The sequence below is a fragment of the Salvelinus fontinalis genome, chromosome 28 (genome assembly GCF_029448725.1).
Source record: "Salvelinus fontinalis isolate EN_2023a chromosome 28, ASM2944872v1, whole genome shotgun sequence".
NCBI lineage: Eukaryota > Metazoa > Chordata > Actinopteri > Salmoniformes > Salmonidae > Salvelinus > Salvelinus fontinalis.
In genome coordinates this window covers 20,803,820-20,816,484 of record NC_074692.1, presented here as the reverse complement: position 1 = coordinate 20,816,484, position 12,665 = coordinate 20,803,820, and the positions used below count along the sequence as shown (strand labels likewise).

Genomic DNA, 12,665 nt, shown 5'->3' with positions numbered 1-12,665 from the left:
CTATGGGGGTGCCACAGGGTTCAATTCTCAGGCCGACTCTTTTCTCTGTATACATCAATGTCGCTCTTGCTGCTGGTGATTCTCTGATCCACCTCTACGCAGACGACACCATTCTGTATACTTCTGGCCCTTCTTTGGACACTGTGTTAAACTTCCAGACGAGCTTCAATGCCATACAACACTCATTCCGTGGCCAACTGCTCTTAAATGCAAGTAAAACTAAATGCATGCTCTTCAACCGATCGCTGCTCGCACCCGCCTTCCCGTCTAGCATCACTACTCTGGACGGTTCTGACTTAGAATATGTGGACAACTACAAATACCGAGGTGTCTGGTTAGACTGTAAACTCTCCTTCCAGACTCACATTAAGCATCTCCAATCCAAAACTAAATCTAGAAACGGCTTCCTATTCCGCAACAACGCATCCTTCACTCATGCTGCCAAACATACCCTCGTAAAACTGACTATCCTACCGATCCTTGACTTCGGCCATGTCATTTACAAAGTAGCCTCCAACGCTCTACTCAGCAAATTGGATGTAGTCTATCACAGTGCCATCCGTTTTGTCACCAAAGCCCCATATACTACCCACCACTGCGACCTGTATGCTCTCGTTGGCTGGCCCTCGCTTCATATTCATTGCCAAACCCACTGGCTCCAGGTCATCTATAAGTCTTTGCTAGGTAAAGCCCCGCCTTATGTCAGCTCACTGGTCACCATAGCAGCACCCACCCGTAGCACGCGCTCCAGCAGGTATATCTCACTGGTCATCCAAGATGGCGTAGCAGTCAGATGTCCATTGTCCTTGTCTTGTCCCGTGTATATATATTTTTCTTCGCATATCTTTTTTATATATATATTATTTTCTTCTTAAAAACTCAACTTCAAAACACTCTCCTGCAACCCACCTCACCAAATGTGGTGCGGATCTGTTTTTTTTCTTCCTCAAAAGTATTATTCACCTCGTATCCGAAATCTACAACAGAAGCTAACAAGCTAACCAGAAGTTAGCCAGCTCACAAGCTAACGTTAGTAGCTAACGTTAATAGTTCAGCTAACCACAGCTAGCGCTCATCAGCTATCCTTTAGCTCGGAAAACTATTGCCAGTTTTGTACAACGCGACTCAGACCAGAGCATACCAGACCTATTTTTCTCTCCTTATCCCCGGATTTTTACCTCAAGCTCTGGACATTTACACCTGGATCTTGCAGCTAACTAGCTGCTATCCGAGTGTCTATCGGCTAACATCAATTCCGGAGCAAACACCAATTATCCCGGAACTAGCCAGCTGAAGAGTGCCATCAGCCACTCCTGGGCTACAATCACCTATCCGGACCCGTTTTACTGCCGATGCGGAGCCCCACCGGGCCTTCACGACTGGGATACCGACGTTATCTACCCGAGGGAGTATTTCAACCGGCCCCTCCATCGCGACGTAACCTGAACGTCCATATACTAACTGCGGCCCGCTAATCGTTAGCTGTCTTGAGCATATCGGCTGCTATCTGAACAGGTCTATCGAACAATCTTCTTAGGCCACTATAACTATTTTGACAACTGGATTGGTCCCCTCTACCACACGGAACCCCACTAATCTACCGACGGAATTGCACGGCGTGGCTAAAAACAGACCTCCATCTTCTGCTAGCTTGCTACCCATGACTAGCTGTCTGAATCACGAAGCTAGCACCAGTTAGCAAACACAATTCTACAACTCACAACCTCTCTTTCGCCACCGCCATCCGGCTTGGATTCTCTGTCGACACGACCACGTCTGGTCTGCAGACAAATACCCCATCCGCTGTGCCCTCAACCGGCCTCCGTCTGAGCAGACCACCCCCCCGGGCTACTAACTTTAAACGACGCGGGCTAGCTTAGTGGAGGCCTCACTACTTCATCTACGGCTGGCCCCTGGACACTATGATCACTTGGCTACATAGCTTATGCCTGCTTGACTGTCCATTAATTCACGGTACTCCATTCTGTTTATTTGTGTTTTATCTGTCGGCTCTGTGCCTTAACTCAGGATCTGTGTGTAGTTAATCCGACCCTCTCTGCCCAGTCGTCGCCATTTTTTACCTTCTGTTGCTGTGTTAGCCGACTAGCTGCTGTTATCTGACCTGCTGTTTTAGCTAGCTCTCCCAATCATGACCTGCAATCACTTTATGCCTTATTGTATGTCTCTCTCAAATATCAATATGCCTTGCATACTGTTGTTCAGGCTAGTTATCATTGTTTTGGTTTGCAATGGACCCCGTAGTTCCACTCTCCGTACCTCTGATACCTCCTTTGTCCCACCCCCCACACATGCGGTGACCTCACCCATTGAGACCAGCATGTCCAGAGATACAACCTCTCTTATCATCACCCAGTGCCTGGGCTTGCCTCCGCTGTACCCGTGCCCCACCATACCCTGGTCTGCACATTATGCCCAGAATCTATTCTACCACGCCCATAAATCTGCTCCTTTTATTCCTTGTCCCCAACGCTCTAGGCGACCAGTTTTGATAGCCTTTAGCCGCACCCTCATCCTACTGCTCCTCTGTTCCTCGGTTGATGTGGAGGTAAACCCAGGCCCTGCATGTCCCCAGTCACCCTCATTTGTTGACTTCTGTGATCGAAAAAGCCTTGGCCTCATGCATGTCAACATCAGAAGCCTCCTGCCTAAGTTTGCCTTACTCACCGCTTTAGCACACTCTGCCAACCCTGATGTCCTTGCCGTGTCTGAATCCTGGCTTAGGAAGGCCACCAAAAACTCTGAGATTTCCATACCCAACTATAACACTTTCCGTCAAGATTGCAACTCCTCCCCCTTTGGCAGTTCTATCTACTGCAGAGATAGCCTGCAAAGTTCTGTCATACTTTCCAAGTCTATGCCCAAACAGTTTGAACTTCTAATTTTAAAAATTAATCTCTCCAGAAATAAGTCTCTCACTGTTGCCGCCTGCTACCGACCCCCCTCAGCTCCCAGCTGTGCCCTGGACACCATCTGTGAATTGATCGCTCCCCATCTAGCTTCAGAGTTTGTTCTGTTAGGTGACCTAAACTGGGATATGCTTAACACCCCGGCAGTCCTACAATCTAAGCTTGATGCCCTCAATCTCACACAAATCATCAAGGAACCCACCAGGTACAACCCCAAATCCGTAAACATGGGCACCCTAATAGACATTATCCTGACCAACTTGCCCTCCAAATACACCTCTGCTGTCTTCAATCAAGATCTCAGCGATCACTGCCTCATTGCCTGTATCCGCCACGGGTCCACGGTCGAACGACCACCCCTCATCACTGTCAAACGCTCCCTGAAACACTTCTGCGAGCAGGCCTTTCTAATCGACCTGGCCCGGGTACCCTGGAAGGATATTGACCTCATCCCGTCAGTTGAGGATGCCTGGTCATTCTTTAAAAGTTACTTCCTCACCATATTAGACAAGCATGCTCCGTTCAAAAAATGCAGAACCAAGAACAGATATAGCCCTTGGTTCACTCCAGACCTGACTGCCCTCGACCAGCACAAAAACATCCTGTGGCGAACTGCGATAGCATCGAAGAGCCCCCGTGATATGCAACTGTTCAGGGAAGTCAGGAACCAATACACGCAGTCAGTCAGGAAAGCAAAGGCCAGCTTTTTCAAGCAGAAATTTGCATCCTGTAGCTCTAACTCCAAAAAGTTCTGTGATACTGTAAAGTCCATGGAAAACAAGAGCACCTCCTCCCAGCTGCCCACTGCACTGAGGCTAGATAACACGGTCACCACTGATAAGTCCGTGATAATCGAAAACTTCAACAAACATTTCTCAATGGCTGGCCATGCCTTCCACCGGTCGACTCCAACCTTTTGCCAGCAGCCCCGCCCGGCCCGCTGCTACTCGCCCAAGCGTCCCCAGCTTCTCCTTTACCCATATCCAGATAGCAGATGTTCTGAAAGAGCTGGAAAACCTGGACCCATACAAATCAGCTGGGCTTGACAATCTGGACCCCCTATTTCTGAAACTGTCCGCCGCCATTGTCGCACCCCCTATTACCAGCCTGTTCAACCTCTCCTTCGTATCATCTGAGATCCCCAAGGATTGGAAAGCTGCCGCTGTCATTCCCCTCTTCAAAGGGGGAGACACCCTGGACCCAAACTGTTACAGACCTATATCCATCCTGCCCTGCCTAGCTAAGGTCTTCGAAAGCCAAGTCAACAAACAGATCACTGACCATCTCGAATCCCACCGTACCTTCTCCGCTGTGCAATCCGGTTTCCGAGCCGGTCACGGGTGCACCTCAGCCACGCTCAAGGTACTAAACGATATCATAACCGCCATCGATAAAAGACATTACTGTGCAGCCGTCTTCATCGACCTGGCCAAGGCTTTCGACTCTGTCAATCACCATATTCTTATCGGCAGACTCAATAGCCTCGGTTTTTCTAATGACTGCCTTGCCTGGTTCACCAACTACTTTGCAGACAGAGTTCAGTGTGTCAAATCGGAGGGCATGTTGTCCGGTCCTCTGGCAGTCTCTATGGGGGTACCACAGGGTTCAATTCTCGGGCCGACTCTTTTCTCTGTATACATCAATGATGTTGCTCTTGCTGCGGGCGATTCCCTGATCCACCTCTACGCAGACGACACCATTCTGTATACTTCCGGCCCTTCCCTGGACACTGTGCTATCTAACCTCCAAATGAGCTTCAATGCCATACAACACTCCTTCCGTGGCCTCCAACTGCTCTTAAATGCTAGTAAAACCAAATGCATGCTTTTCAACCGTTCGCTGCCTGCACCCGCACGCCCGACTAGCATCACCACCCTGGATGGTTCCGACCTAGAATATGTGGACATCTATAAGTACCTAGATGTCTGGCTAGACTGCAAACTCTCCTTCCAGACTCATATCAAACATCTCCAATCCAAAATCAAATCTAGAGTCGGCTTTCTATTCCGGAACAAAGCCTCCTTCACTCACGCCGCCAAACTTACCCTAGTAAAACTGACTATCCTACCGATCCTCGACTTCGGCGATGTCATCTACAAAATAGCTTCCAATACTCTACTTAGCAAACTGGATGCAGTTTATCACAGTGCCATCCGTTTTGTTACTAAAGCACCTTATACGACCCACCACTGCGACCTGTATGCCCTAGTCGGCTGGCCCTCGCTACATGTTCGTTGTCAGACCCACTGGCTCCAGGTCATCTACAAGGCTATGCTAGGTAAAGTGCCGCCTTATCTCAGTTCACTGGTCACGATGGCTACACCCACCCGTAGCACGCGCTCCAGCAGGTGTATCTCACTGATCATCCCTAAAGCCAAAACCTCATTTGGACGCCTTTCCTTCCAGTTCTCTGCTGCCTGCGACTGGAACGAATTGCAAAAATCTCTGAAGTTGGAGACTTTTATCTCCCTCAACAACTTTAAAAATCTGCTATCCGAGCAGCTAACCGATCGCTGCAGCTGTACATAGTCCATCTGTAAACTACCCACCCAATTTACCTACCTCACCCCCATACTGCTTTTATTTATTTACTTTTCTGCTCTTTTGCACACCAGTATCTCTTCTTGCACATGATCATCTGATGATTTATCACTCCAGTGTTAATCTGCTAAATTGTAATTATTCGATTTATTGCCTACCTCATGCCTTTTGCACACATTGTATATAGATTCTCTTTTTCCTACCATGTTATTGACTTGTTTATTATTTACTCCATGTGTAACTCTGTGTTGTTGTCTGTTCACACTGCTATGCTTTATCTTGGCCAGGTCGCAGTTGCAAATGAGAACTTGTTCTCAACTAGCCTACCTGGTTAAATAAAGGTGAAAAAAAAAATAAAAAAAAAAATAAAAAAAATCTCCAAAGCCAACTCCTCCTTTGGCCGCCTTTCCTTCCAGTTCTCTGCTGCCAATGACTGGAACGAATTGCAAAAATCACTGAAGCTGGAGACTTACATCTCCTTCACTAACTTTATTATTAGCGTTCAGAGCAGCTTACCGATCATCGCACCTTACCGATCATCGCACCTGTACACAGCCCATCTGTAAATAGCCCACCCAACTACAGTGGGGAGAACAAGTATTTGACACACTGCCGATTTTGCAGGTTTTCCTACTTACAAAGCATGTAGAGGTCTGTAATTTTTTATCATAGGTACACTTCAACTGTGAGAGACGGAATCTAAAACAAAAATTGATTTGCACTGATTTGCTTTATCTTGGCCAGGTCGCAGTTGTAAATGAGAACTTGTTCTCAACTGGCCAACCTGGTTAAATAAAAGGTGAAAAAAAATAAAATGGATGATCGACAAATACCATAAGAAATGTGACATATCATACTAAATTCTGCCCCTGAGCAAGGCAGTTAACCTACTGTTCCCCGGGCGCCTAAGACGTGGATGTCGATTAAGGCAGCCCCCAGTACCTCTCTGATTCAGAGGGGTTGGGTTAAATGCAGAAGACACATTTCAGTTGAATGCATTCTGTTGTACAACTGACTAGGAGTCTCGGATTTACTTAAAGAATAATACGAAATGCTCTGAGACCACATTGCTGCTAAATGCCAATGTGCTGCACATACCCTCCTGTCTCTGCAGGTTCTCAGTCACAGGTGAGTCTTTTAGGAACAGGCTCTTCCGAAGGCTCTTATTCTCCACCTGCAGTTGTGTGATCTGAGACAGCAGGTCTTGGGCCTCCCCTCTCCACACGTCCTCCACCAGCTCCAACTCCTGGGGGATGCATCAACCGCACCCACAAACACAGTTGAAGTCGGAAGTTTACACACACCTTAGCCAAATACATTTAAAAACTCAGTTTTTCACAATTCCTGACATTTAATCCTAGTAAAAGTTCCCTGTCTTAGTTAGGATCACCACTTTATTTAAAGAATGTGAAATGTCAGAATAATATTTATTTATTTCAGCTTTTATTTCTTTCATCACATTCCCAGTGGGTCAGAAGTTTACATACACTCAATTAGTATTTGGTAGCATTGCCTTTAAATTGTTTAATTTGGGTCAAACGTTTTGGGTAGCCTTCCACAAGCTTCCCACAAAAAGTTGGGTGAATTTTGGCCCATTCCTCATGACAGAGCTGGTGTACCTGAGTCAGGTTTGTAGGCCTCCTTGCTCGCACACGCCTTTTCAGTTCTGCCCACAAATTTTCTATGGGATTGAGGTCAGGGCTTTGTGATGGCCACTCCAAAACCTTGACTTTGTTGTCCTTAAGCTATTTTGCCACAACTTTGGAAGTATGCTTGGGGTCATTGTCCATTTGGAAGACCCATTTACAACCAAGCTTTAACTTCCTGACCGATGTCTTGAGATGTTGCTTATATATATATATTTACACACACACATATATATATATATATATATATATTTACACTGCTCAAAAAAATAAAGGGAACACTTAAATAACACAATGTAGCTCCAAGTCAATCACACTTCTGTGAAATCAAACTGTCCACTTAGGAAGCAACACTGATTGAATATAAATGTCACATGCTGTTGTGCAAATGGAATAGACAAAAGGTGGAAATTATAGGCAATCAGCAAGACACCCCCCAAAACAGGAGTGATTCTGCAGGTGGTGACCACAGACCACTTCTCAGTTCCTATGCTTCCTGGCTGATGTTTTGGTCACTTTTGAATGCTGGCGGTGCTCTCACTCTAGTGGTAGCATGAGACGGAGTCTACAACCCACACAAGTGGCTCAGGTAGTGCAGTTCATCCAGGATGGCACATCAATGCGAACTGTGGCAAAAAAGTTTGCTGTGTCTGTCAGCGTAGTGTCCAGAGCATGGAGGCGCTACCAGGAGACAGGCCAGTACATCAGGAGACGTGGAGGAGGCCGTAGGAGGGCAACAACCCAGCAGCAGGACCGCTACCTCCGCCTTTGTGCAAGGAGGTACACTGCCAGCGCCCTGCAAAATGACCTCCAGCAGGCCACAATAACATATATATATATATTATATATGTTGCTTATAAATATATCCACATCATTTTCCAACCTCATGATACCATCTATTTTGTTAAGTGCACCTGTCCCTCCTGCAGCAAAGCACCACCACAACATGATGCTGCCACTCCCGTGCTTTACGGTTGGGATGGTGTTCTTCGGCTTGCAAGCTTCCCCCTTTTTCCTCCAAACATAACGATGGTCATTATGGACAAACAGTTCTATTTTTGTTTAATCAGACCAGAGAACATTTCACCAAAAAGTACAATCTTTGTCCCCATGTGCAGTTGCAAACCACAGTTTGGCTTTTTTTATGGCGGTTTTGGAGTAGTGGCTTCATCCTTGCTGAGCGGCCTTTCAGGTTATGTCGATATAGGACTTGTTTTACTGTGGATATATATACTTTTGTACCTGTTTCCTCCAGCATCTTAACAAGGTATTTTGCTGTTGTTCTGGGATTGATTTGCACTTTTCACACCCAAGTACGTTCATCTCTAGGAGACAGAACGAGTCTCCTTCCTGAGTGGTAAGACGGCTGCGTGGTCCCATGGTGTTTATACTTGCGTACTATTGTTTGTACAGATGAACGTGGTACCTTCAGGCATTTGGAAATTGCTCCCAAGGATGAACCAGACTTATGGAGGTCTACAATTATTTTCTGAGGTCTTCGCTGATTTCTTTTGATTTTCCCATGATGTCAAGCAAAGAGGCACTGAGTTTGAAGGTAGGCCTTGAAATACATCCACAGGTACACCTCCAATTGACTCAAATTATGTCAATTAGCCAAACAGAAGCTTCTAAAGCCATGACATCATTTTCTGGAATTTTTCAAGCTGTTTAAAAGGCACAGTCAACTTAGTGTATGTACACTTCTGACCCACTGGAATTGTGATACAATGAATTATAAGTGAAATAATCTGTCTGTAAACAATTGTTGTAAAAATTACTTGTGTCATGCACAAAGTAGATTTCCTAACCGACTTGCCAAAACTATAGTTAACAAGAAATTTGTGGAGTGGTTGAAAAACAAGTTTTAATGACTCGAACCTAAGTGTATGTAAACTTCCGACTTCAACTGTACATACATACATACACACACACACAGGTATAGCATCTTTAACTTTTTCTTTCTGCATAATTGCACATAAAACAAAGGTGTCATTGATTAAAAGTCAAATACAACAGGTGTAGACCTTACAGTGAAATGCTTACTTACAAATCCTTAACTAACAATATTTTAAATATGATTTTAGGGCCTTCCTCTGACACTGCCTGGTATAGAGGTCCTGGATGGCAGGAAGCTTGGTCCCAGTGATGTACTGGGCCATTCACACTACCCTCTGTAGTGCCTTGCGGTCGAAGGCCGAGCACTTGCCATACCAGGCAGTGATGCAACCAGTCAGGATGCTCTTGATGGTGCAGCTGTAGAACCTTCTGAGGATCTGAGGACCCATGTCAAATATTTTCAGTCTCCTGAGGGGGAATAGGTTTTGTCATGCCCTCTTCACGACTGTCTTGGTGTGTTTGGACCATGATAGTTTGTTGATGATGTGGACACCAAGGAACTTGAAACTCTCAACCTGCTCCACTGCAGCCCCGTCAATGAGAATGGGGAGGTGCCCGGTCATCCTTTTCCTGTAGTCCACAATCATCTACTTTGTCTTGATCACATTGAGGGAGAGGTTGTTGTCCTGGCACCACACGGCCAGGTCTCTGACCTCCCTATAGGCTGTCTCATCGTTGTTGGTGTGTCATCGGCAAACTTGATGATGGTGTTGGAGTCGTGCCTGGTCATGCAGTCATGCGTGAACAGGGAGTACAGGAGGGGACGCACCCCTGAGGAGCCCCTGTGTTGAGGATCAGCGTGGCGGATGTGTTGCTACCTACCCTTACCACCTGGGGGCGGCCCGTCAGGTGGTCCAGGATCCAGTTGGAGAGGGAGGTGTTTAGTCCCAGGAACCTTAGTTTAATGATGAGCTTTGAGGGCACTATGGGGTTGAATGCTGTGCTGTAGTCAATTAATAGCATTCTCACATAGGTGTTCCTTTTGTCCAGGTGGGAAAGGGCAGTGTTGAGTGCAATAGAGATTGCATCATCTGTGGATCTGTTGGTGCGGTATGCAAGGGGACACGTGAAGAGGACACAACAGCACCTCGGCCCCCTCAGGAGGCTGAAAAGATTTGGCTCGGGCCCTCAGTTCTACAGCTGCACCGTTGAGAGCATTTTGACTGGCTGCATCACCGCTTGACAGGCAACTGCAAGGCACCCGATCACAAGGTGCTACAAAGGGTGGTGAGTATGGCCCAGTACTTTACTGGAGCCGATCTCCCTGCCATCCAGGACCTCTATACCAGGCGGTGTTAGAGGAAAGCCCCAAAATAATTCTGACTGCAGCCACCCAAGCCATAGACTGTACTCTCTGCTACTGCACATAAAGTGGTACCGGTGCACCAAGTCCAGAACCAACAGGACCCTAAACAGCTTCCAGCGACAAGCCTTAAGACTACTAAACAAGACTGCTAAATAGCTAATCAAATGGCTACCCGGACTACCTGCAACTCTCTTGTTCTGACTCCATGCACACACACATACACTACAAATGCCCACACACACATATGCATACTGACACCACTCACACGCACAAGCTTTCAATTACCACATATACTGCTGCTGTTAATCTATCCTTTTGCCTAGTCACTTCACCCCTACTACATGTACATACTAGATACCTCAATTACCTCGTACCCCTGCACATCGACTTGATACTGGTACTCCCTATATATAGCCATGTTATTTTTACTCATTATTGTTATTCATTATTCACTGTGTATTTGTTAATCGTGTCACTATTTCTTTTTTTAACTCTGCATTTTTGGTAAAGGACCAGTAAGCATTTAACTGTTCGTCTACACCAGTTGTTTACGAAGTATGTGACAAATCAAAAGTTATTTTATTTGACCAGACTTTAAGAACTATTCACACCTGATTCTCAAAACTTTTTGCACCGACTCACCTTTACATATACACACACAGAACATTACCCCCTTATCTTTTCTTCCCTTTATATCGTTTTGGGTGATAAATGTATTGATATTGTGCATTTATTTTTTTTATAAAATGTGTATTGCACTATTAGTGCTTGTGTAACAGTTTAACTTTATGGCGTCCCCTCGCCCCGGGAACCACTACTTCAAGGTCTCAAAGCGAGTGACGTAACCGATTGAAACGCTATTAGCGCGCACCACCGCGAACTAGCTAGCCATTTCACATCCGTTACACTTGCAATTTATTCGGTGTATATTTTATTTTGTCTGATGTTGTACACTTTATGTATGGAGTCTGACAAGAGGGTGGGGGCTGTAACAACCTATAGTTAGTTCCCTTATCCAACTGTCGGTGGAGAAACAAGTGTTTTGCGTGTTTAAAACACCTACATTCTCCCGACTGGCATGGAAGTGGCTAGTCTTTAGAGTAGTAAGGATAATTAAGAGTCTGAAACCAGGGTATTTGGTGCAGTGTGGCTCCAGCATGTGTAAAACATTTCTTATGTAACTTTTGTCAACATGGTCTTGTGCAATGTGACACCGCGTGTCAGAGAGCAGAGGAATGCCATGAAAAGCCAATACTTGGTGTAGTAGGCTACTCTTCGTGTTGCACACGTGAGCTAAATATTTCGGTAAACACACACCTTTTGATGTAGCTGCTCTTTCTTCAATCTGTCATTCCGTTCCATTCGCAACCTGTCCAGCTCACGCCGTAGCTCTTCCGTCTCTGGGTTGATATTGTTTCGGGTGACCAGCACCTCTAGAACTTCCAGAACCCGGACCACTTTGGGCATCAGCCGCAGTGAAGCCTCGCATCCAAACTGATCGATAATGCGTTCAAACTCCTGTCCCACAACCGCGGCAATGTCATAGACGTCCATAACGGTTAACTCCGTAGCATTTTTGTCCAGGGGTGTTCCGAAGTCTTCCATGTCTGTTTCTCCCCTCCGAAATCAACAAGGACAGTTATCTGACAGTTATTATTGTGTAACGTTTGTAGTATGATCTAGGCCTACTTCTTATTGCTATTCTTTCCGATATTTCTTACAACTCTTTGAATGTAGGCCTATTTCAAAAATAATTCTCAACTTCCAGATTCCCCAGAGTGCAATCCAATACCTATCACGAACTATGAACGTTCTGTGTAGCCCACTGCGCATGTCAAGTTATTCTTGGTTCTCCTGTTGAAGTGTACTTGTGTGATTGGCACTTTCAGGTCAGTAAGTTTTTCTTCTTTCTATCCTCTCTGAATTAATCGTTCTTGCCCAATGTTAATATGAAAGTGAATAAAGACTGAACAAAAATATATACACAACATGCAACAATTTCAAAGATTTTGAGTTACAGTTCATATAAGGAAATTAGTCAATTGAAATAAATGCATTAGGCCCTAATCTATGAATTTCACATGACTGGGAATACAGATATGCATCTGTTGGTGACAGATACCTTAAAAAAAGGTAGGGCGTGGATCAGAAAACCAGTCAGTATCTGGTGTAACCACCTTTTGCCTCATGCAGGACACCACATCTCCTTCGCATAGAGTTGATCAGACTGTTGATTGTGGCCTGTGGAATGTTGTCACACTCTTCAATGGCTGTGCGAAGTTGCTGGATATTAGCAGGAACTGGAACAAGCTGTCATATGTCAATCCAAAGCATCCCAAACACGCTCAA

The 12,665-nt window shown here is 45.6% G+C and overlaps 1 protein-coding gene across 4 annotated transcripts in view; it reads right to left on the bottom strand.

Moving 5' to 3' along the window:
• LOC129826354 (RILP-like protein 1) overlaps positions 1–12,222 on the bottom strand; it is a 39,879-nt gene extending 27,657 nt beyond the window's left edge. For 2 of the 4 annotated variants that reach the window (XR_008755023.1, XM_055886984.1), the window contains exons 1-2: positions 11,634–12,220; positions 6,567–6,714 (exon numbers count right to left, since the gene is read on the bottom strand). Coding sequence is in view for 3 of the 4 variants with exons in the window: in XM_055886984.1 (XP_055742959.1) it covers positions 6,567–6,714; positions 11,634–11,921 (436 nt within the window). In the remaining variant the exon portion in view is untranslated. Of the gene's footprint in view, positions 1–6,566; positions 6,715–11,633 lie in introns of all 4 variants that reach the window. The other 2 variants (XM_055886987.1, XM_055886986.1) reach the window with 2 other exon arrangements.
• Between the last annotated feature and the right edge of the window lie 443 nt (positions 12,223–12,665).